The 25,483-nt window shown below is 53.1% G+C and overlaps 1 protein-coding gene across 2 annotated transcripts in view; it reads right to left on the bottom strand.

Moving 5' to 3' along the window:
* The window catches only part of HSD17B14 (hydroxysteroid 17-beta dehydrogenase 14), a 29,032-nt gene extending 3,673 nt beyond the window's left edge, over positions 1 to 25,359 (bottom strand). The window contains exons 1-6 of one of the 2 annotated variants that reach the window (XM_064381065.1): positions 25,275 to 25,359; positions 24,837 to 24,974; positions 24,310 to 24,348; positions 23,278 to 23,360; positions 19,255 to 19,321; positions 18,412 to 18,506 (exon numbers count right to left, since the gene is read on the bottom strand). In XM_064381065.1, coding sequence (XP_064237135.1) covers positions 18,412 to 18,506; positions 19,255 to 19,321; positions 23,278 to 23,360; positions 24,310 to 24,348; positions 24,837 to 24,974; positions 25,275 to 25,359 — 507 coding nt within the window. Of the gene's footprint in view, positions 1 to 18,411; positions 18,507 to 19,254; positions 19,322 to 23,277; positions 23,361 to 24,309; positions 24,349 to 24,827; positions 25,000 to 25,274 lie in introns of those variants that run through there. The other variant, XM_064381066.1, reaches the window with a different exon arrangement.
* Positions 25,360 to 25,483: the final 124 nt, after the last annotated feature.

Genomic DNA, 25,483 nt, shown 5'->3' with positions numbered 1-25,483 from the left:
GAGCTCCCTGCCCGGTTTCCACCACCAACTCTTTCTTATTTATTTATTTATTTATCTTTTTTTTTTTTTAAGAGATGGGGTCTTGCTATGTTGCCCAGGCTGGAATGCAGTGGCTACTCACAGGCGCGAACCCACTACTGATCAGCGTGGGAGTTTTGACCTGCTCCATTTCCGACCTCGGCAGGTTCACCTCTCCTTAGGCAACCTGGTCCCCTACTCCCGGCAGGTCACCATATTGATGCCGAACTTAGTGCGGACACCTGATCAGCATAGTGCACTACAGCCCAGAACTCCAGGGCTCAAGCGATCCTCCCACCTCAGCCTCCCAAGCAGCTGGGACTACAGGCACGCGCCACCGCGCCCGGCTTTTTTTTTTTTATTGTTGTTCTGACATTTTGTTCAACCACTGACTCTTTCAAGCCTTCTCCACCCCCCTCCACAACGGCCTCCGCCCTTTTCTGTGCTGTATCTTCAGACCCACCCTGCGTGTTCCAACCTCAGGGCCTTTGCATCTACTGTTCCCTCTGCCTGGAGTGCCTTTTCCTTACAGAGCCACGTGACCCACTCCTAGGGTGACTGGCCATCCCAGTTTGCCCAGGACTGAAGGGTTTCTGGGGACGTGGTACTTTCAGTCCACGGCGTCAACGCTAAACATGGACCGTCCTGGGTAAACACTCTCCCTCAGCTCCTTCAAACCCTGATCCAAGGTCACCCTCAGCGAGGCCTTCCCTGGCTATACTATTTAAAACTGCAGGCCGGGCTCAGTGGCTCACATCTGTAATCCTTGCACTTTGGGAAGCTGAGGAGGGAGGATTGCTTGAGCCTAGGTGTTTGAGACCAGCCTAGGCAACTTAGCAAGACCCTGTCTTTCTTTTGCTTCTTTTTTTTTTTCTTTTTATACAGTCTCGTTCTGTCACCAGGCTGGAGTTCAGTGGCGTGATCTCAGCTCACTGCAGCCTCCACTTCCCAGGTTCAAGCAATTCTCCTGCCTCAGTCTCCCAAGTAGCTGGGACTACAGGCGTGTGCCACCACGCCAGAATAATTTTGTCGTTGTTGTTTTGTTTTGTTTTTTGAGAAGGAGTCTCACGCTTTTGCCCAGGCTGGAGTATAGTGACTCGATCTCAGCTCACCGTAACCTCCACCTCCCGGGTTCAAGCAATTCTCTGCCTCAGCCTCTGCAGTAGCTGGGATTACAGGCATACCACCGCCACACCCAGCTAATGTTTGTAATTTTAGTAGAGACAATGTTTCACCATGTTGGCCAGGCTGGTCTTGAACTCCTGACCTCGTGATCCACCGGCCTTGACCTCCCAAAGTGCTGGGATTACAGGCATGAGCCACCATGCCCAGGCCCAAAAAATAAAATAATAAAATAAAACTGCAGTCCCCCTACTCCCGGGCCCCCTTCCCTCTTTCAGATGTCTTTTCTCTGTGGTACACACTCCCTTCTGACAGGTCACATACATTTTATTTATTTGTTCACATTCTGTCTCTCCCACCAGGATGCAGAAACCTATGAGGGCCAGTAGAGATTTCTTTTTTTTTTTTTTGAGACGGAGTTTCCTCTTGTTACCCAGGCTGGAGTGCAATGGCGCGATCTCGGCTCACCGCAACATCCGCCTCCTGGGTTCAGGCAATTCTCCTGCCTCAGCCTCCTGAGTAGCTGGGATTACAGGCACGCGCCACCATGCCCAGCTAATTTTCTGTATTTTTAGTAGAGACAGGGTTTCACCATGTTGACCAGGATGGTCTCGATCTCTTGACCTCGTGATCCACCCGCCTCGGCCTCCCAAAGTGCTGGGATTACAGGCTTGAGCCACCGCGCCCAGCCCAATAATTCTTTTTTTGTTTCTTCCCCAGCGCTGCGGTGCCTGGCACATAGCACATGCTCCGTAAATATCCTTTGAGTGAATGAATAAGTGAATGAATGAATGAATGTACTGAGGGCCTGGTATGTGTCCGGCCCTGTCCTCAGCAATTAGCTAATTTCATCCCTCTAACATTCTGCTGAACCTACAAGAAGGAGGTACAGCTGGCAGGGAGCAGTGGCTCATGCCTGTAATCCCTGCACTTTGGGAGGCCGAGGCGGGTGGATCACCTGAGGTCTGGAGTTCGAGACCAGCCTGACCAACATGGTGAAACCCCATCTCTACTAAAAATACAAAATTAGTTGGGCATGGTGGTGCATGCCTGTAATCCCAGCTACTTGGGAGGCTGAGGCAAGAGAATCGCTTGAACCCAGGAGGTGGAGTTTGCAGTGAGCTGATACCACATTATTGCACTCCAGCCTGGGTGACAAGAGTGAAAGTATGTCTCAAAAAAAAAAAAAGAAGGAGGAAGAGGAGGAGGAGGAGGTACAGCTGAGCGTCCCATTTTACAAGCCAGGAGACTGAATGGAGGGATGACTGATGCCCACAGGGCATCATCACCTGACACCAGACAGAGCCAGTGTTTGCTGCTGGACAGGCTGAGGCCCAAACTCATAAACGAACAAGAATTTGTAACAACTCCAAGTGTTGGCCCAGCGCAGTGGCTCACGTCTGTAATCCCAGCACTTTGGAAGGCCGAGGCAGGTGGATCATGTGAGGTCAGGAGTTTGAGACCAGCCTCACCAACATGGCAAAACCCCATCCTTACTAAAAGTTGAAAAAATTAGCCAGGTGTGGTGTTGGGCGCCTGTAGTCCCAGCTATTTGGGAAGCTGAAGTAGGAGAATCGCTTGAACCCAGGAGGCAGAGGTTGCAGTGAGCTGAGATTACACCATTGCACTCCAGCCTGGGCAAAAAGGACAAAATTCCATCTCAAAAAAAAAAAAAAATTCTCACAACTCTAAGTGTTAAGAACTTTAGTCTAGGTGCATTGCTCACGCCTGTAATCCCAGCACTTTGGGAGGTTGAGATGGACAGATCACTTAAGGTCAGGAGTTCAAGACCAGCCTGGTCAACATGGTGAAACCCTATCTCTACTAAAAATACAAAAATTAGCCAGGCATGATGGTACATGCCTGTAATCCCAGCTACTTTGGAGACTGAGGCAGGAGAATCACTTGAACCAGAGAGGCGGAGGTTGCAGTGAGCCGAGATCGTGCCACTGTACTCCAGCCTGGGCAACAGAGACTTCATCTCAAAAAAAAGGAAAAAAAGAAAAGAAAAACCATGCTGTAATATGAGCATGAATGATGTGGGCATTGGCCAGACCCTGGCCTCCTCCTCAGGGAACCCCCCTCACCCTCACTTCCTCTTATTCCCACCTGCCTTACAGCCCTCCCTCCCTCCCTCCCTCCCAGTGCTCACCCCGCCCCACCCTGCTGCATTTCTCCCTGTCTGTGCACCTGTCTGCAGTTTAAGCTCCTCCCCCACCTGACCCTGCAAACGTAAGACTTAACAGGGCTGAGACGCGGTTCTTGCCACCCTCACCCCAGCACCAGGCACACAGCTGGAGCTCAATACATATTTGTCCCACACTCCCTGAGTGTCCTTCCCCCCACACCCCTCAAGGTCGCTAAGTACCTGCTCTACATCAAGGACCCGCTGGGGGCTGGGCACAGTGGCGGATGCCTGTAATATCAGCACTTTGGGAGACGGAGCTGGGAGGATTGCTTCAGTCCAGAAGTTCAAAGCCAACCTGGGCAACATACTGAGACCCCAGCTCTTCTTTTGCTGTCGTTGTTGAGACAGAGTTTTGCTCTGTCGCCCAGATTGCAGTGCAATGGTGCGATCTCGGCTCACTGCAACCTCCGCCTCCCAGGTTCAAGTGATTATCCTGCCTCAGCCTCCCAAGTAGCTGGGATTACAGGTGTGAGCCACCTCGTGCAGCCCAAATGCAATCAACTCCTAATACTGGTTCTCCCACTCACATGCCTTGGCTCTCAGGTTTGTCCCTCACACCTGCAGGAGCCAGAGCTTAGGATCAGCTAATAATATTAACAGGATCACATCACTCCCTTGCTCAAATACCTTCCGTAGCTCCCTATTGCTCTTGAGATAAAGACCAGAGGCTGGGCGCGGTGGCTCATGCCTGTACTCCCAGCACTTTGGGAGGCCGAGGTGGGCGAATCACGAGGTCGGGAGTTCGAGACTAGCCTGGCCAACGTGGGGAAACCATGTCTCTACTAAAAATATAAAAACTTAACTGGGCGTAGTGGCAGGCATCTGTAATCCCAGCTACTCAGGAGGTTGAGGCAGGAGAACTGCTTGAACCCAGGAGGCAGAGGTTGCAGTGAGCCGAGATCACACCACTGCACTCCAGCCTGGGCGACAGAGCGAGACTCTGCCTCCAAAAAAGAAAGACCAGATGCCTCATAATGGCCTTCGAGGCCCTTGACTGACCTGGTCCCTGCCTGTCTCTTCCTGCACCATCTCCTTCTCTCACTGGGCCCAGCTGGCAGCAGCACCAGACCCTGTCTCGCCGCCAGGCCCTTGCCCTGCCGTCTCTTCCTCTACCCCTCCACTGGCCAATGCCCCTCAGCTTTCATTACTTACAGGAAGCCTGGCTGCACTCCCTGAACAGGCCAGCTTCCAGGTCACACTGTCCCAGAAACAAACCCATCCCCCTCCTAAAGCAAAACACACGCTTCTGAACTCATGCCTCTCTGTTTAGTCACACATGGCTGCCCAGGGCTGTGAACTCCCCAAGGACAGAGCCCATATGGATCTGGCTTCCTGCCATATCTCCAGCACCTATAACACTGCCCGGGCCAGGCGCAGTGGCTCACGTTTGTAATCCCAGCCCCTGGGGAGGCTGAGGTGGGAAGATTGCTTGAGCCCAGGAGTTTGAGACCAGCCTCGACAACATGGTAGGACCCCCATCTCTACAAAAATACAAAAAGTAGCCAGGCACGGTGGCTCACGCCTATAATCCCAGCACGTTGGAAGGCCGAGGCAGATGGATCACCGGAGTTCAGGAGTTCAAGACCAGCCTGACCAACATGGAGAAACCCCATCTCTACTAAAAATACACAATTAGCCAGGCGTGGTGATGCATGCCTGTAATCCCAGCTACTCGGGAGGCTGAGGCAGGAGAATTGCTTAAACCTGAGAGGTGGAGTTTGTGGTGAGCTGAGATCACGCCAGTGCACTCCAGCCTGGGCAACAAGAGCAAACCTTCGTCTCAAAAAATAAAAATAAATAAATAAATATCCTTAATCCCGCCCTTGTTTTCTCTAGCCTAAGGAGTCACAAACTTTGGCTTGTATCAGACTCTACCAGGAATGGCAAATACCTGGCAATTCTAATTCAAAGGATCTGGGTAGGAGTCCCAGAATCAAAATTTAAAGAGCTTCCAGAGTCACATGGCTGAGAGAAAAGGAAAAAAAAGAACTTCTTTTTTTATTATTATTATTTTTTAAGATGGAGTTTTGCTCTTGTAGCCCAGGCTGGAGTGCAATGGCACAATCTCAGCTCACCGCAATCTCTGCCTCCTGGGTTCAAGCGATTCTCCTGCCTCAGCCTCCCGAATAGCAGACATTACAGGCACGCACCACCATACCTGGCTAATTTTTTGTGTTTTTAGTAGAGACAGGGTTTCTCCATGTTGGTCAGACTGGTCTTGAACTCCTGACCTTGTGATCCGCCTACCTCAGCCTCCCAAAGTGTGCGATTACAGGCGTGAGCCACCACGCCTGGCATAAAAAAAGAACTTCTAAGGGATTTTGATGGTGATGATGGTGAAGTGAGGATAATGATAATGATAACGGTGATGATGAAGATGATGGTAGTGGTGATGATGGTGATGGTATGATGGTGATAATGGTGGTGATGAGATGGTAATGGTGAGGATGGTGATGATGATGGTGATGATGGTGGTGATGGTGGTGATGATGGTGGTGGTGATATTGAAGATGTTGATGATGGTGATGGTGATGGTGGTGGTGATGGTGATGCTGATGGTGTTGATGGTGATTGTGGTAATGATGATGGTGATGGTGATGATAGTGGTGATGGTGACAATCGTGGTGGTGGTGATGGTGATGCTGATGGTGTTGATGGTGATTGTGGTAATGATGATGGTGATGGTGGTGATGGTGATGCTGATGGTGTTGATGGTGATTGTGGTAATGATGATGGTGATGGTGGTGATGGTGATGCTGATGGTGTTGACGGTGATTGTGGTAATGGTGATGGTGATGGTGATGACAGTGGTGATGGTGACAATGGTGGTGATGGTGATTGTGGTAATGATGATGGTGGTGGTGATGGTGATGCTGATGGTGTTGACGGTGATTGTGGTAATGGTGATGATGATGGTGATGGTGATGCTGATGCTGATGGTGTTGACGGTGATTGTGGTAATGGTGATGGTGATGGTGATGATAGTGGTGATGGTGACAATGGTGGTGGTGGTGATTGTGGTAATGATGATGGTGATGGTGGTGATGGTGATGCTGATGGTGTTGACGGTGATTGTGGTAATGGTGATGGTGATGGTGATGATAGTGGTGATGGTGACAATGGTGGTGATGGTGATGCTGATGGTGTTGATGGCGATTGTGGTAATGATGATGGTGATGGTGATGATAGTGGTGATGGTGACAATGGTGGTGGTGGTGATTGTGGTAATGATGATGCTGATGGTGTTGATGGTGATTGTGGTAATGATGATGGTGATGGTGGTGATGGTGATGCTGATGGTGTTGACGGTGATTGTGGTAATGATGATGATAATGGTGATGGTGATGGTGATGCTGATGGTGTTGACGGTGATTGTGGTAATGGTGATGGTGATGGTGATGATAGTGGTGATGGTGACAATGGTGGTGATGGTGATGGTGATGGTGTTGATGGCGATTGTGGTAATGATGATGGTGATGGTGATGATAGTGGTGATGGTGACAATGGTGGTGGTGGTGATTGTGGTAATGATGATGCTGATGGTGTTGATGGTGATTGTGGTAATGATGATGGTGATGGTGGTGATGGTGATGCTGATGGTGTTGACGGTGATTGTGGTAATGATGATGATAATGGTGATGGTGATGGTGATGCTGATGGTGTTGACGGTGATTGTGGTAATGGTGATGGTGATGGTGATGATAGTGGTGATGGTGACAATGGTGGTGATGGTGATGGTGATGGTGTTGATGGCGATTGTGGTAATGATGATGGTGATGGTGATGATAGTGGTGATGGTGACAATGGTGGTGGTGGTGATTGTGGTAATGATGATGGTGATGGTGGTGATGGTGATGCTGATGGTGTTGACGGTGATTGTGGTAATGGTGATGGTGATGGTGATGATAGTGGTGATGGTGACAATGGTGGTGATGGTGATGCTGATGGTGTTGATGGCGATTGTGGTAATGATGATGGTGATGGTGATGATAGTGGTGATGGTGACAATGGTGGTGGTGGTGATTGTGGTAATGATGATGCTGATGGTGTTGATGGTGATTGTGGTAATGATGATGGTGATGGTGGTGATGGTGATGCTGATGGTGTTGACGGTGATTGTGGTAATGATGATGATAATGGTGATGGTGATGGTGATGCTGATGGTGTTGACGGTGATTGTGGTAATGGTGATGGTGATGGTGATGATAGTGGTGATGGTGACAATGGTGGTGATGGTGATGGTGATGGTGTTGATGGCGATTGTGGTAATGATGATGGTGATGGTGATGATAGTGGTGATGGTGACAATGGTGGTGGTGGTGATTGTGGTAATGATGATGCTGATGGTGTTGATGGTGATTGTGGTAATGATGATGGTGATGGTGGTGATGGTGATGCTGATGGTGTTGACGGTGATTGTGGTAATGATGATGGTGATGGTGATGGTGATGCTGATGGTGTTGATGGCGATTGTGGTAATGATGATGGTGATGGTGATGATAGTGGTGATGGTGACAATGGTGGTGATGGTGATGCTGATGGTGTTGATGATGATTGTGGTAAATGTGATGATGGTGATGGTGATGACTGTGGTAATGACAGTGATGATGGTGGTGATGGTGATAGTGAAGATGGTGATGATGATGGTGTTGATGGTGATGCTGAAAATGGTAATGGTGAGAATGATGGTAATGATGAGGGTGATGATGATGGTGATGTTGGTAATGGTAATGATGGTGGTGTTGATGGTGATGGTGAAAATGGTGATGGTGAGGATGATGGTGAGAATGATGGTAATGATGAGGGTGATAATGATGGTGAGGTTCGTAATGGTAATGATGGTGGTGGTGATGGTGTTAATGGTGATGATGGTGTTGATGGTGATGGTGGTGATGGTGAAAGTGATGGTGAGGATGATAGAACGATGGTGACGCTGGTAACAAAGGTAATGATGGTGATGGAAATAACAATGGTGATAATGGCAGCGACAAAAGTGTTCACAAGATTTCTTTGCAACAAGTGCATGAACAAGCAGACCAAAGTCTTTGCCATCTCAGGAAAACCAAATGCAATATGCAGATGTTGTCGGGATCCTGGTGTGAACAAATCAGCTATAATAAAACATTTGGGAACTTCTGGGTGTATTTGAATAGAGTTAAGTATGAGATGGTATTGAGAAATTTCTGTTTAGGTCAGGTGTGGTGGCTCACGCCTGTAATCCTACCACTTTGGAAGGCCGAGGTGGGCAGATCACCTGAGGTCAGCAGTTTGAGACCAGCCTGGCCAACATGGTGAAACGCCATCTCTAAAAAAAGAAAAAAAAAAAAAAGAAATTTCTGTTGATTTTATTAGGTAATATAATGGTATTTTTGTTAAGTAAAAACGGCCTGAGCCTGGGCAAAATGGTGAGACCCTGTCTCTACAAATAATAAAAGATTGGCTGGGCGTGGTGCACTCCAGCCTGGGCAACAGAGCGAGAATCCATCTCAAAAATATAAAAATAAATAAAAATAAAAATATTAAACATTGAACCACAAGGAAAAGTCAAGAAAAAAGAAAGAAAGAAGGCTAGGTGTGGTGGCTCATGCCTGCAATCCTAACATTTTAGGAGGCAAGGCAGGAAGATAGTTTGAACTCAGGACTTCAAGACCAGCCTGGGCAACATAACAAGACCCTCTCTACTAAAACTAAAAAAAAAAGTTAGTCGGGTGCTGTGGCATGTGCCTATAGTCCCAGCTACTCAGAAGGCTGAGAGGTTGAGATGGGAGGATCCCCTGAGCCCAAGAGTTCAAGACCTCAGTGAGCTGTGGTGCTACCGCTGCACTCCAGCCTGGGGGACAGAGCGAGATCCTGCCTCAAAAGAATAGACAGAAAGGAGGAGGAGGAGGAGGACAAGGAGAAGGAGGAGGAGGAGGAGAAGGACGAGGAGAAGGAGGAGGATGAGGACGAGGAGGAAGACGAGGAGGAGGAGGAGAAGGACGAGGAGAAGGAGGAGGAGGACAAGGAGGAGAAGGATGAGGAGAAGGAGGAGGAGGAGGAGGACAAGGAGGAGGATGAGGAGGAGGAGGAGGATGAGGAGGAAGACGAGGAGGAGGAGAAGGACGAGGAGAAGGAGGAGGAGGAGGACAAGGAGGAAGTCGAGGAGGAGGAGGAGAAGGATGAGGAGGAGGAAGAGGAGGACAAGGAGGAGGATGAGGAGGAGGAGGAGGAAGAGGAGGAGGAGGAGAAGGAGGAGGAGGAGGAGGAAGAGGAGGAGGAGGAAGAGGAGGAGGAGGAGGAAGAGGAGGAGGAGGATGAAGAGGAGGAGGAAGAGGAGAAGGAGGAGGAGGACGAAGAGGAGGAGGAGGAAGAGGAGAAGGAGGAGGAAGAGGAGAAGGAGGAGGAAGACGAGGAGGAGGAGGAGGAAGAAGAGGAGAAGGAGGAGGAGGATGAGGAGGAGGAGGAAGACGAGGAGGAGGAGGAGGAAGAGGAGGAGGAGGAGGAGGAGGAGGACGAGGAGGAGGAGGAAGAGGAGAAGGAGGAGGATGAGGAGGAGGAGGAAGACGAGGAGGAGGAGGAGGAAGAGGAGGAGGAGGAGGAAGAAGAGGAGAAGGAGGAGGAGGATGAGGAGGAGGAGGAAGAGGAGAAGGAGGAGGAGGATGAGGAGGAGGAGGAAGACGAGGAGGAGGAGGAGGAAGAGAAGGAGGAGGAGGAGGAGCGGGGAGGAGGGGAGGGGAGAGGACAGAACGATGGGAGTCTCGGTATACAGGACTTCTCTGTACTATTCTAGGAATATTTTGTAAGTCTTATGTCTAAATAAAAATAAAAAGCATTCTGATACATTGCTGGTGTGGTGCGTATGAAGTTCCTACTGATAAAATTGTATGATCTGTGCTGGGCGCGGTGGCTCATGCCTATAATCCCAGCACTTCGGGAGGCTGAGGCTGGTGGATCACCTGAGGTGAGGAGTTGGAGACCAGCCTGACCAACAGGGTGAAACCCCGTCTCTACTAAAAATACAAAAATTAGCCAGGTATGGTGGCATGTGCCTGTAGTCACAGCTACTCAGGAGGCTGAGGCAGGAGATTCACTTGAACCCGGGGGGGTGGAGGTTGCAGTGAGCTGAGATGGCGCCACTGCACTCCAACCTGGGCAAAAGAGCGAGACTCCCTCTCAAAAAAAACAATTGTATGATCTGGGTGGTGGGGGCGGCAGGAGGCAATGGGTGGAGCAAGTTGTTTTTGTTGTGTTTTGTTTGAGGCAAGGTCTTACTCTGTTGCCCAGGCTGGAGTGCAGCGGCACGATCATAGCTGCCTACAGCCTCAACCTCCTGGGCTCAAGTGATCCTCCCTCCTCAGCCTCTGGAGTAGCTGAGACTACAGTCGTGTGCCACCATGTCTGGCTAATTTTGTTTACTGTTGGTTGAGATGGGGTCTGGCTATGTTGCCCAGGCTGGTCTCGAGCTCCTGAGCTCAAGCGATTTTCCCACCTCATCCTCCCAAAGTGCTCAGATTACAGCATAATAAATATTGATAAGGGCTTCATGGGTATTTAATCTACTCTCATTCGATCCTCAGAACAACTCTGTCGTGACCGGCCCCATTGTAGAGGCGAGAAAACAGAGGAGCAGCAATGTTGAGTAAACTTGCATGACGTTGCAGGTAGGAAGTGGCAGAGAATTTGGGCAAATAAGCCACTTGCTTTTTCTCCCTCCCTGCCCCACAGGTCCTGTTTACCAACTTGGCCAACTTTCTAAGAGAGATGAGAAATTTGGTGGTTTACATGAAATCTCTGTCTTGTGAAATGTTGACAACAAATGAAAAAGCACAGGCTGGGCATGGTAGCTTGAAGCTGTAATCCTAGCACTTTGGGTGGCCAAGGCAGGCAGACCGCTATAGCTCAGGAGTTAGAGGCTGGGCACGGTGGCTCACACCTGTAATCCCAGCACTTTGGGAGGCTGAGGTGGGTGAATCACAAGGTCAGGAGTTCGAGACCATCCCGGCCAACATGGTGAAATCCTGTTTCTATTAAAAATACAAAAATTAATCAGATATGGTGGCAGGCACCTGTAATCCCAGCTACTTGGGAGGCTGAGGCAGCAGAATTGCTTGAACCCGGGAAGCAGAGACTGCAGTGAGCAGAGATGGCGCCACTGCACTCCACCTGAAGCTTCCTGGAGCAAGACTCCATCTCAAAACAAAAGACTTTGTCTCAAAAAAAAAGAGTTTGAGACCTGTTTGAACAACATAGTAAGACCCCTAACCCTACAAAAAAATACAAAAATCAGCCGAGCATGGTGGTGGGCACCTGTAGTTTCAGGTCCTTGGGAGGCTGAGGAAGGAGAATTGTTTGAGCCCAGATGGTTGAGGTTGCAGTGAGCCGAGATCGCGCCAGTGCACTCCAGCCCGGGCGATGGAGCAAGACTCTGTCAAAGAAAAAAAAAAAAAAGCCGGGCACAGTGGCTCATGCCTGTAACCCCAGCACTTTGGGAGGCCAAGGCAGGTGGATCTCCTGAGGTCAGAAGTTCAAGACTGGCCTGGCTAATGTGGCGTGGTGAAACCCCATCTCTACTAAAAATACAAAAATTAGCTGGGCATGGTGTCAGGCACCTGTAATCCCAGCTATTCTGGAGGCTGAGGCAGAAGAATCACTTGAACCCGGGAGGCAGAAGTTGCAGTGAGCCAAGATCATGCCATTGCACTCCAGCCTGGGTAACAAGAGCGAAACTCCATCTCAAAAAAAAATTTTTAACAAAAGAATGAAAGAAAAAGAAAAGACATATACATACATCAGCTCTTCATGGGCTGAGGTGTAGGTGTATTCTATGTGTGCAGGTATTTTTAGTGTTGGCTTAATCCTAGTAGGTCAGCACAAGTTTGAAACAGGAGCCAGTGTTCACGGGTTCAGCAGGCCATTGCCCAGTGGTGGGGACATTTCACCTGGATCTCGGATCCGACCTCAGAGTCAGCACCTGAAGCTTCCTGGATGCTGGGCCCGGTCCCCAGGCCTCTCTCCTTTTTGCCTACTCTTGCTCCCCTGAGCTCCTCCAGCCTCAAACTGGTCAGCTCCAGGCTGATGTCTCCAGACTCCCACCTTCATCCCACAACCACGATCTCATGGCCCAGTGCCCATCCCCACCAGGACGTCCACCCGGCATCTCACACTCAACAGCGCCCTCCCCAGGCTTTCCTGCCACAGCGAATGGCAGCTCTGTCTGGTCAGTTGCTGGGGGTGGGGAGAAAAAATAAATCTAAAACCCCACTCTTTTTTTTTCTTTTTAATGGAGTCTCAATCTGTTGCCCAGGCTAGAGTTCAGTGGCTGGATCTTGGCTTACTGCAACCTCCGCCTCCCGAGTTCAAGCGATTCTCCTGCCTCAGCCTCATAAGAAGCTGGGATTACAGGTGCCCACCACTACACCTGGCTAATTTTTCTGTTTTTAGTAGAGACAGGGTTTTGCCATGTTGCCCAGGCTGGTCTCGAACCCCTGACATCAGGTGATCCTCCCACCTCAGCCTCCCAAAGTGCTGGGATTACATGCATGGCCACCGCGCCTGGCCTCTTTTTCCTTTTTTTTTTTTTTTTGAGACAGGTTTGTCCAGGCTGTAGTGCAGTGACACAGTCAAGGCTCACTGCAGCCTCAACCTCCCCGGGCTCAGCCTCCTGAATAGCTGGAACTATAGGCAGGCACCATCAGGCCCAGTTAATTTTGGTAATTTTAGTAGAGAGGGGTTTTGCCATGTTGCCCAGGCCAGTCTCAAACTCCTGAGCAAAAATGATCCACCTGCCTCAGCTTCTCAAAGTGTTGGGATTACAGGCATGGGTCACCTCACCTGGCCATATCCCCATATTTCCTTCACATCTATGCATAGCATGTATCACTCCCTTACATTTATATATTTATATTTATATCGTTTTTGAGACACGGTCTCACTTTGTCACCCAGGCTGGAGGGCAGTGGTATGAGTGCGGCTCACTGCAGACCTCGACCTCTTTAGCTCAAGCGATCCTCCCACGTTATCCCCACAAGGTGCTGGGATTCCAGGGTGAGCCACCGCACCTGCCTCTAGATTCTATGTTTACTTCCTCACTGTCTCCCACACGTGAACGTCAACTCCCCATGGACAGGGATTTCTGTCTGTTGTGTGTTCATAGCTGTATGCCCAGGGCACAGCACGTTGCTGGTGCCATATAAATATTTGTTGAGTTAATTAATTAAAAAGTGCTATGGGGAGAATAAACAAGATGTTATCATAGGGAATGAATGTTTGCATGCAGCTGTTGCATAAGCAAGGACATAGGGAAAGCCTTTGCGAGGAGGTGATATGTGTTCTTCTCTGCCTTTTTTTTTTTTTTTGAGATGGAGTCTTTTTTTTTTTTAAAGATAGGGTTTCACCATGATGGCCAGGCTGGACTTGAATTCCTGACCTCAGGTGATCCACCCACCTCAGCTTCCCAAAGTGCTAGGATTACAGGCGTGAGTCACCGTGCCTGGCCTGAGACGGAGTCTTGCGCTGTCACCCAGGCTGCAGTGCAATGGAGAGATCTCGGCTCACTGCAACCTCTGCCTCCCAGGTTCATTCGATTCTCCTGCCTCAGCCTCCCAAGTAGCTGGGATTTCAGGCACACAGTACTACACCTGACTAATCTTTTGTATTTTTAGTAGAGATGGGGTTTCACTATATTGGCCAGACCGGTCTCAAACTCCTGACCTCGTGATCCGCCCACCTCAGCCTCCCAAAGTGCTGGGATTGCAGGCGTGAGCCACTATGCCTGGTCTTTTTTTTTTTCTTTTTTTTTTCACAGTCTTGCTTTGTTGCCCAGGCTGGAGTGCAGTCGAGCAATCTCAGCTCACTGCAACCTCCACCTCCCAGGTTATAGCAATTTTCCCGCCTCAGCCTCCTGAGTAGCTGGGATTACAGGCACCCACCACCATGCTAGGCTAATTTTTAAAATATTTTTAGTAGAGATGGGGTCTCACCATGCTGGCCAGGCTGGTCCTGAACTCCTGACCTCAGGTGACCCACCTGCCTCAGCCTCCAAAAGTCATGAGATTACAGGCGTGAGTCATCATCATCAACCCTTCTCCTTCCTTTTTAATATAGGAGATTATTGATATAGGCTGCAGGTTCAGGACCTTCTTCCTTTTTAATACAGGTGTTTGTTTATTTATTTATTTTTATTTTATTTTATTTATTTATTTTTTGAGATAGCATCTCACTTTTGTTGCCCAGGCTGGAGTGCAGTGGCATGATCTTGGCTCACTGCAACCTCAGTCTCCTTGGTTCAAGCAATTCTCCTGCCTCAACCTCCCAAGTAGCTGGGATGACAGGTGCACACCACTAAACCCAGCTAATCTTTTGTATTTTTAGTAGAGACAGGTTTTCAATGTGTTGGCTAGGCTGGTCTGGAACTCCCAACCTCGGGTGATCCACCTGCCTCGGCCTCCCAAAGTGCTGGGATTACAGGCATGAGCCACCACACCTGGCCTATTTATTTATTTTTATTTTTTGAGACAGAGTCTTGTTCTGTCACTCAGGCTGGAGTGCAGAGGCACCATCTCAGCTCGCTGCAACCTCCTCCTCCCAGGTTTAAGTGACTCTCCTGCCTCAGCCTCCTGACTAGCTGGAATTACAAGTACACAACACAACATCCGGCTAATTTTGTATTTTTAGTAGAGATGGGGTTTCACCATGTTGGTCAGGCTGGTCTCGAACTCCTGACCTCAGGGGATCCGCCTGCCTCGGCCTCCCAAGGTGCTGGGATTACAGGCATGAGCCACCAAGTCCGGCCAAGAATTTATTTAATACAGGAATGTGTCCCAGGCTGCAGGCTGAGGACCTTCTTTCTTTTTAACCTAGAAGATTAGGCTGGGTGTGGTGGCTCATGCCTGTAGTCCCAGCACTTTGGGAGGCCAAGGCCGGTGGATCACCTGAGGTCAGGAGTTCAAGACCAGCCTGACCAACATGGAGAAACACTGCCTCTACTAAAAACACAAAATTAGCTGGGTGTAGTGGCGCATGCCTGTAATCACAGCTACTCAGGAGGCTAAGGTCGGAGAATCGCTTGAACCCAGGAGGCAGAGGTTTCGGTCAGTGGAGATTGAGCCATTGCACTGCAGCCTGGGCAATAACAGCAAGACTCCATCTCAAAAAATATATATTTTAAAAATAAAAAAAAGAAAAAGAAAAAAAGGAAAAAAATTGATTTGCAGTAACTTTAAAATAATCAAAATAAAAAATATATATATATATATACAGGAGATTATTAATATACGAATGTGTCCTGGGCTGCAGGCTGAGGACCTTCTTCCTTTTTAATATAGGAGATTATTAATACAGGAGTGTGTCCAGGGTGGCAGGCTGAGGACCTGCTTCCTGGGACACACTTCCGGGTTGTCTTGGGGAGTGCTCCAGAGGAAAGAAAAAAAAAAAAAATGTTCAGGCCAGGCACAGTGGTTCATGCCTGTAATCCTAGCACTTTGGGAAGCCAAGGTGGAAGGATGGCTTGAGGCCAGGAATTCCAGACCAGCCTGACCAACACAGCAAGACCCCAAGTCTATAATAATAACAAAAAAGCCTCAAGTTTTTAAGAAAAAAGGACGAATCAGGAGAGGTGGTGATTACAAAAGTTGTTCATCAGGAAATCTCATTGGTTTACAAACAGCACATTGATTGGTGATTGGGTATACGTGGGTGAACTATAGGGTGTGTGGCACTTCATACCTACTTGGTATCAGGTAATCTAGAGCCCGCAAAGCATGTAGCCTCAAAAGGTAATTATTGGACAGGTACAGTAGCTCATGCCTATAATCCCAGCTTGAGGCCAGGAGTTCGAGACCAGCCTGAGCAACGCAGCAAGACCCTGTCTCTACAAAAAAGTTGAAAATGAGTCAGTCATAGTGGCTTGCCCCTGTGGTCCCAGCTACTCAGGGGGCTGATGCAAGAGAAGCACCTGAGCCCAGGGGCTGGAGGCTGCTGTGAGCTATGATGGCACTCCAGCCTGAGTCCCTGTCTCTAAAAAGTAATTAAAATAAATTTTCCTGAAGTCCCTCTGAGCCAGGTGCAGTGGCTGGCACCTGTAATCCCAGCACTTTGGGAGGCCTGGGGCAGGAGGATCATTCGATCCCAGGAGTTTGAGACCAGCCTAGATAGCATAGTGAAACCCCAGCTCCATTAAAAACTAAAAAATAAAAATTTGTTAAAAGCCCTTCTGGGCCTGATCTTGATAATGTAAAGGGCTCCCCTTTCTCAATTAAAAAAGTTTATTTTCCACGCCTGTAATCCCAGCACTTTGGAAGGCCGAGGTGGGTGGATCACCAGGTCAGGAGATCGAGACCATCCTGGCTAAAACAGTGAAACCCTCATCTCTAAAAAAAATTAAAAATAAATAAATAAATAAAATAAAACAAAATAAAAAGGTTTATTTTCTTTCTCATTCTCCTCCCCAGCTCTCCCCTACTTTTTAAGACAAGGTCTCGCTCTGTCAACCAGGCTGGAGTGCAGTGGCTCAATCACGGCTCACTGCAACCTCTGCCTCCCGTGTTGAAGCGATCCTCTCACCTTGGCCTCCCGAGTACCTGAGACCACAGACACACACTGCCATGCTCAACTAATTTCTGTATTTTTTATAGAGACAAGGGTCTCACTATGTGTCCCAGGCTGGTCTCGAATTCCTAGGCTCAAGGGATCCTCTTGCCTTGGCCTCCCAATGTGCTGGGATTACAGCCATGAGCTACTGCGTCTGGCCTATTTATTTACTTATTTATTTACTTATTTTTGAGACAGGGTCTTGCGATGTTGTCCAGGCTGGAGTGCAGTGGTGTGAACATAGCTCACTGCAGCCTTGACTTCCTGGGCTCAAACAATCCTCCCACCTCAGCCTCCTGAGTAGCTTCAACTACAAGAGGACCACCACGACCGACTAATTTTTTCTTTTTTTCGAGACAGAGTCTCACTCTGTCACCCAGGCTGGAGTGCAGTGGTGTGATCTCGGCTCACTGCCACCTCCGCCTCCTGGGTTCAAGTGATTCTCCTGCCTAAGCCTCCCGAGTAGCTGAGATTACAGGCGTGCACTACCACACCCGGCTAATTTCTTGCGTTTTTAGTAGAGACGGGGTTTCACCACGTTGTCCAGGCTGGTCTCGAACTGCTGATCTCATGATTCGCCCACCTCGGCCTCCCAAAGTGCTGGGATTACAGGCGTGAGCCACCACACCGGGCCATGCCCGACTAATTTTTTAAACTTTTTATAGAGACGGGGTTTCACTATGTTGCCCCAGCTGGTCTCGAATTCCTGACCTCACGTGAACCTCCCTCAACGACCTCTGAAAGCACTGAGATTCCAGGTATTGGCTACTGTGCCTGTCCCTCCCACCACCACCACCACACCAGTTTGAAAGGTTCTATAATCCAGCTACTCGGGAGGCTGAGGCAGGAGAATCACTTGAACCCAGGAGGTAGAGGTTGCAGTGAGCCGAGATTGAGCCACTGCACTCCAGCCTAGGTGACAGAGTGAGACTCTGTTTCAAAAAAAAAAAAAAAAAAAAGAGTCGGGCATGGTGGTCCTTTTGTAGTCCCAGCTACTCAGAAGGCTGAGGTGGGAGGATCGTTTGAGCCCAGGAAGTCAAGGCTGCAGTGAGCCATGTTCACATCGAGCTTTTGCTGGATGTAGAGACTTGCAGTCATTTATTTTCCTTTTGGATAAAAAGATTAAACTAAAGAACAGAAAATAGACGGCCGGGTGTGGTGGCTCAAGCCTATAATCCCAGCACTTTGGAAGGCCGAGGCAAGCAGACCACTTGAGGTCAGGAGCATTGCGACCAAAAATTACAAAATTTAGCTAGGTTTTGTGGCCCGCACCTGTAACCCCAGCTACTCAGGAGGCTGAGGCATGAGAATCACTTGAACCCGGGAGGTGGAGGTTGCACTGAGCTGAGACCACGTCACTGCACTCCAGCCTGGGCCACAGAGTGAGACCCTGTCTCCAACAAACAAACAAACAAACAAACAAAAAGCATAAACATTCTTGCTCTTAGACAAAACACATCACACGATCCACCGTCAGGAGGCTGCTGAGGCCTGGTGGCAGGGTTGCCAGCCCTCACCTTGGTCAAAGTGTACATCCCCAGCAGGTTCAGCTCCAGCAGCTGGCGGAATTCCTGGGTGGAGGTTTCCTCGGGCTGCTGTTGGAGGGGTGGGTCTAAAGTAGGGAGTGAGGAGAGAGAGAAAAAGTGAGGGGGGCCAGGTGCAGTGAATCACACCTGTAATCCCAGCACTTTGGGAGGCTGAGACAGGCAGATCACCTGAGGTCGAGTTCAAGACCAGCCTAACCAACATGGAGAAACTCCATCTCTACTAAAAATACAAAATTAGCCAGGTGTGGTGGCACGCGCCTGTAATCCCAGCTACTCCGGAGGCTGAAGTAGGGGAATCACTTGGACATGGGAGGTAGAGGTTGCGGTGAGCCGAGATTGCACCATTTCACTCCAGCCCGGGCAACAAGAGTGAAACTCGGTCTCAAAAAAAAAACAGGCCGGGCGCGGTGGCTCACGCCTGTAATCCCAGCACTTTGGGAGGCTGAGGTGGGCGGATCACGACGTCAAGAGATCAAGACCAGCCTGGCCAACATGGTGAAACCCTGTCTCTACTAAAATACAAAAAATAGCCAGACGTGGTGGCACATGCCTGTGGTCCCAGCTACTCGGGAGGCTGAGGCAGGAGAATCACTTGAACCCAGGAGGTAGAGGTTGCAGTGAGCCGAGATTGTGCCACTGCACTCCAGCCTGGTGACAGAGCAAGACTCCGTCTCAAAAAAAGAAAGAAAGAAAGAGGGAAAGAAGGAAAGAGGGATGAGGCAGGAATCAGGGGCAGGAGAGGGGAAACTGAGGTACAAGAAACAGAGTTGGGAGCCAGGCGGTGGGGAATGGCCCTGGGGTCTCACAACTCACGGTGGCCAGCGTTGTTGACAACACAATCCAGGCGGCCAAATCGGCGGATGGTCTCAGAAACCAGGGTCTGAGGAGGAAGGAAATGTTCTTTGATTTTTTCATTTTCTTGTTTTCTGTTTTTTGGTTTTTTTTTCCTCATTGCTCAGGCTGGAGTGCAGTGGCACGATCTTGGCTCACTGCAACCTCTGCCTCCCAGGTTCAAGTGATTCTCCTGCATCAGCCTCCTGAGTAGCTGGGGTTACAGGCGGGCACCCCCACAGCCGGCTAATTTTTGTATTTTTTAGTAGAGACAGGGCGTCACCATGTTGGCCAGGCTGGTCTCGAACTCCTGACATCAGGTGATCTGCCCACCTCAGCCTCCCAAAGTGCTGGGATTACAGGCACCACACCTTAACCAGGAAATGTCCTTTGAAAGAGCAGTAGATGAGGTGTCCAGCCATAAGGCAGACAGGGCTGCCAAACGCAAGGCAGGAGGGGAAAGCTGAACTCCCAGGTCAGGGGACAAGAGCTAGAGGAAGCCGGACGCCGAGATCAGCAGACACGGCAGGCGGGCAGCGGACGGGAAGGGGACGCGGCAGGCGGGCAGCGGACGAGCAGCGGACGGGAAGGGGACGCGGCAGGCGGGCAGCGGACGGGAAGGGGACGCGGCAGGCGGGCAGCGGACGGGAAGGGGACGCGGCAGGCGGGCAGCGGACGGGAAGGGGACAGGGCAGGCGGGCAGCGGACGGGAAGGGGACGCGGCAGGCGGGAAGGGGACGCGGCAGGCGGGCAGCGGACGGGAAGGGGACAGGGCAGGCGGGCAGCGGACGGGAAGGAGACGCGGCAGGCGGGCAGCGGACGGGAAGGGGACAGGGCAGGCGGGCAGCGGACGGGAAGGAGACGCGGCAGGCGGGCAGCGGACGGGAAGGGGACAGGGCAGGCGGGCAGCGGACGGGAAGGAGACGCGGCAGGCGGGCAGCGGACGGGAAGGGGACAGGGCAGGCGGGCAGCGGACGGGAAGGGGACGCGGCAGGCGGGCAGCGGACGGGAAGGGGACAGGGCAGGCGGGCAGCGGACGGGAAGGAGACGCGGCAGGCGGGCAGCGGACGGGAAGGGGACAGGGCAGGCGGGCAGCGGACGGGAAGGAGACGCGGCAGGCGGGCAGCGGACGGGAAGGGGACAGGGCAGGCGGGCAGCGGACGGGAAGGAGACGCGGCAGGCGGGCAGCGGACGGGAAGGGGACAGGGCAGGCGGGCAGCGGACGGGAAGGGGACGCGGCAGGCGGGCAGCGGACGGGAAGGGGACAGGGCAGGCGGGCAGCGGACGGGAAGGAGACGCGGCAGGCGGGCAGCGGACGGGAAGGGGACAGGGCAGGCGGGCAGCGGACGGGAAGGAGACGCGGCAGGCGGGCAGCGGACGGGAAGGGGACAGGGCAGGCGGGCAGCGGACGGGAAGGAGACGCGGCAGGCGGGCAGCGGACGGGAAGGGGACACGGCAGGCGGGCAGCGGACGCGAAGGGGACGCGGCAGGCGGGCAGCGGACGGGAAGGAGACGCGGCAGGCGGGCAGCGGACGGGAAGGGGACGCGGCAGGCGGGCAGCGGACGGGAAGGGGACGCGGCAGGCGGGCAGCGGACGGGAAGGGGACAGGGCAGGCGGGCAGCGGACGGGAAGGGGACAGGGCAGGCGGGCAGCGGACGGGAAGGAGACGCGGCAGGCGGGCAGCGGACGGGAAGGGGACAGGGCAGGCGGGCAGCGGACGGGAAGGGGACGCGGCAGGCGGGCAGCGGACGGGAAGGGGACGCGGCAGGCGGGCAGCGGACGGGAAGGGGACAGGGCAGGCGGGCAGCGGACGGGAAGGAGACGCGGCAGGCGGGCAGCGGACGGGAAGGGGACAGGGCAGGCGGGCAGCGGACGGGAAGGGGACGCGGCAGGCGGGCAGCGGACGGGAAGGAGACGCGGCAGGCGGGCAGCGGACGGGAAGGGGACAGGGCAGGCGGGCAGCGGACGGGAAGGGGACGCGGCAGGCGGGCAGCGGACGGGAAGGGGACAGGGCAGGCGGGCAGCGGACGGGAAGGGGACAGGGCAGGCGGGCAGCGGACGGGAAGGGGACGCGGCAGGCGGGCAGCGGACGGGAAGGGGACAGGGCAGGCGGGCAGCGGACGGGAAGGGGACAGGGCAGGCGGGCAGCGGACGGGAAGGAGACGCGGCAGGCGGGCAGCGGACGGGAAGGGGACAGGGCAGGCGGGCAGCGGACGGAAGGGGACGCGGCAGGCGGGCAGCGGACGGGAAGGGGACAGGGCAGGCGGGCAGCGGACGCGAAGGGGACGCGGCAGGCGGGCAGCGGACGGGAAGGGGACGCGGCAGGCGGGCAGCGGACGGGAAGGGGACGCGGCAGGCGGGCAGCGGACGGGAAGGGGACGCGGCAGGCGGGCAGCGGACGCGAAGGGGACGCGGCAGGCGGGCAGCGGACGCGAAGGGGACGCGGCAGGCGGTCAGCGGACGGGAAGGGGACGCGGCAGGCGGGCAGCGGACGGGAAGGGGACAGGGCAGGCGGGCAGCGGACGGGAAGGGGACGCGGCAGGCGGGCAGCGGACGGGAAGCAGATGGGGCTGGTCAGAGCCACAGTGCAGTCATCATTCCAAGCTCAGAGGATGGGGGTTGACAAGGGTTCAGATAGACTGTAGGAGACAGTTACCCATGTGGGGCAGATAACAGAGAGATACTGATTGAAAGGAAAAAATAGGGGCCGTGCGCGGTGGCCCACACCTGTAATCCCAGCACTTTGGGAGGCTGAGGTGGGCGGATCACCTGAGGTCAGGAGTTTGAGACCAACCTGGCCAACATGGTGAAACCCCGTTGCTACTAAAAATACAAAAATTACCTAGCTGTGGTGGCTGGGGCGCCTGTAATCCCAGCTACTTGGGAGGCTGAGACAGGAGAATCGCTTGAATCCAGGAGGTAGAAGTTGCAGTGAACTGAGATGGCACCACTACACTCCAGCCTGGGCAACAAAGAGCAAAACTCCCTCTCAAAAAAAGAAAAAAAAAAAAAAGGAGCCAGGCGCGGTGGCTCACGCCTGTAATCCCAGCACTTTGGGAGGCCGAGGCGGGTGGATCACGAGGTCAAGAGATCGAGAACATCCTGGTCAACATGGTGAAACCCCGTCTCTACTAAAAATACAAAAAATTAGCTGGGCATGGTGGAGCGTGCCTGTAATCCCAGCTACTCAGGAGGCTGAGGCAGGAGAATTGCCTGAACCCAGGAGGCGGAGGTTGCGGTGAGCCGAGATCGCGCCATTGCACTCCAGCCTGGGTAACAAGAGCGAAACTGTCTCAAAAAAAAAAAAAAAAGAAAAGAAAAGAAAAGGAGGAAATAGGAACCCAGAAACAGAAACAAGGGAGAAAAATTGGTTACAGGCCAGGTGTGGTGGCTCACACCTGGAATTCCAACCCAGGAGGAGCTGGGAGCCTGGAACCCTGGGTCTGAGGGAGGAGGGGCTGGGGGCCCTTTGGGAGGCAGAGGTCAGCAGATCACCTGAGGTCAGGAGTTCGAGACTAGCCTGGCAAATATGGTGAAACCCTGTCTCTACTAAATATATAAAAATTAGCTTGGCATGGTGGCAAGCGCCTGCAATCCCAGCTACTCCGGAAGCTGAGGCAGGAGAATCGCTTCAACCCAGGAGGTGGAAGTTGCAGTGAATCGAGATCGCACCATTGCACTCCAGCCTGGGCGACATCTCCAAAAAAACAAAAGAGAAAGAAAAATCAGTTACAGTTGACCCACTTTGAGGGACTTTTATTCATTTCCATTCACGTGTCAGATGTGCTAAGAGCCTTGGAGAGGTGGGAGATGAGGAACGCATGACCTGCTCGCCAATCACGGAAGACTTGTGTGGGAGTGACACTGGGTGGAAACCTTTGATGGGTCCAGTGGAGCCAGGAGAGGAAGGAAAAGTAGAGGGAACGGCATATGCAGATGCCTGGCGGAGAACAAAGAACTGGCAATTAGCGGAGACGGGGAGTAGGAACAGGAACTTTGCTCACCTTCACATCATCTTCCTGAGTCACGTCACAGAGGATAAAGACAGCTCCAGGGAGCTCCCGCTCCAGCGCCCGGCCCCCAGACTCTGCAGTGAGAGAAGAGCTGAGAGCTTGGACCCCTGGGTCTGGCGGAAGAGGGGCTGGGGGTCTGGACCCCTGGGTCTGAGGGAGGAGGGACTGGGGGCCTGGACCCCTGGGTCTGAGGGAGGAGGGACTGGGGGCCTGGACCACTGAGTCTGAGAGAGGAGGGGCTAGGGGCCTGGACACCCGGGTCTGAGGGAAGAGGGGCTGGGGTCTGGACCCCTGGGTCTGAGGGAGGAGGGGCTAGGGGCCTGGACTTCCGGGTCTGAGGGAAAAGGGCTGGGGTCTGGACCCCTGGGTCTGAGGGAGGAGGGGCTGGGGGCCTGGACCACTGAATCTGAGGGAGGAGGGGCTGGGGGTCTGAAGGAAGAGGAGTTGGGGACTTAGACTCTTGGGTCTGAGAGAGGATGGGCTGGGGGCCTGGACTCCTGGGTCTGAGGGAGGAGGGGCTGGGGACTGGGCTTCTGAGTATGAAGGAGGAGGGGCTGGGGGCCTGAACCCCTGAATCTGAGGGAGGAGGGGCTGGGGCCTGGACCCCTGGGTCTGAAGGAAGAGGAGTTGGGGACTTAGACTCTTGGGTCTGAGGGAGGATGGGCTGGGGGCCTGGACTCCTGGGTCTGAGGGAGGAGGGGCTGGGGTCTGGGCTTCTGAGTATGAAGGAGGAGGGGCTGGGGGCCTGAACCCCTGAATCTGAGGGAGGAGGGGCTGGGGCCTGGACCCCTGGGTCTGAAGGAAGAGGAGTTGGGGACTTAGACTCTTGGGTCTGAGGGAGGATGGGCTGGGGGCCTGGACTCCTGGGTCTGAGGGAGGAGGGGCTGGGGTCTGGGCTTCTGAGTATGAAGGAGGAGGGGCTGGGGACCTGAACCCCTGAATCTGAGGGAGGAGGGGCTGGGGCCTGGACCCCTGGGTCTCAGGGAGGAGGGCCGGGGTAAGGGCTGAGGGATCGTCACTCACCATCCTTGTCGCAGATAACCACTTGAGCTCCGCTGTCCACTGAGAATAGGAAGGGAACAGGTGACCCTCCGAGCCTTGGGTCAAGTCTCTGCCGCCCTCTGGTGGCCACCTAGAGTGGGGTCGCTCTCCTCCCCTCGCCTCGTGACCGCAGTCTCCTGATCACCCGCAGGACAGAGGGCAGAGGCCTTGACTCACGCTCTCCCAGCCTGCCCAGGTGTCTGCTGAGGCTCCTGAGCCCCCGTTCGTGGGTTCCAGAGCCAGCCCCACGACCGCCAGAGCCATTCCCCAAGCCACTGGTATTGCAGCTTCACTAACAGACCCAGAGAAAGGGGGCCACTGCCCTCCGAGACCTCGCCAGACTCAGCCCCAGCCTACCGCGGCACGCGCTTACTTTAGCCTGCAAATGGGCTTTTATAAAGTCAGAATCCCGGCTGCAGTACTGGGGTCCCTATTTTCCGCCCCCATTGCCCCGCCCCCATCCTTCTTCTCTCACACTCCCCAGCTCCCAGCGGCCAGACCCCGCTCACTGAAGGCGCGGACGATCCCGGCTCCGATGCCGCGCGCGCCCCCGGTCACAACCACCACCTTCCCGGCATAGCGCGTTCCCGTGGCCATCCCGTGTCCGTCGGTCTCTGTCTGTCTCTCTGCTCTGCGCCTCTGTCCACCTTCAAACCCGTGACAGCGTCGCATCAAACCATCAATAGGGGCTGGATCCTGGAAGTCCGGCCCCGGGGGGCGTTGCCAGGAAGGCTGGAGACCCGGGTTTGTCCCCAGGCCCTCCTCCCTCAGACACTCCCCTCCTCCCTCAGACTCAGGAATCCCGGAGCCCCAGTCCCTCCTCCCTCAGACATTCCCCTCCTCCCTAAGACCCCAGTCCCTCCTTCCTCAGATTCAGGGGTCCAGGCCCCCAGCCCCTCCTCCCTCAGACTGAGGGATCAGCTTCTCCATCCCTTCCTCTCAGAGACCTAAAAGTCCAAGGCCCTGTAAGTCCAAGGCCCCTGTCCCCTTCGCTCTCAGGACCCAGGAGTCCACGACTCCTGCTCTGCCCATCAGAGACTCCAGTGCCACAACCCCGAACAGACAGAAACAAAGTTACTGACTACAAGTTCAAAGTTTTAATCCAAATTTAGACAGTGTTGAGGAAACCAAACTTTGGCCATAGAAACCATTCCCG

The sequence above is a fragment of the Aotus nancymaae genome, unplaced genomic scaffold (genome assembly GCF_030222135.1).
Source record: "Aotus nancymaae isolate 86718 unplaced genomic scaffold, 86718_ANA_hifiasm-v0.15.2.pri h1tg000028l, whole genome shotgun sequence".
Classification (NCBI taxonomy): Eukaryota; Metazoa; Chordata; class Mammalia; order Primates; family Aotidae; genus Aotus; species Aotus nancymaae.
This window is presented reverse-complemented; position numbering and strand designations above follow the sequence as displayed.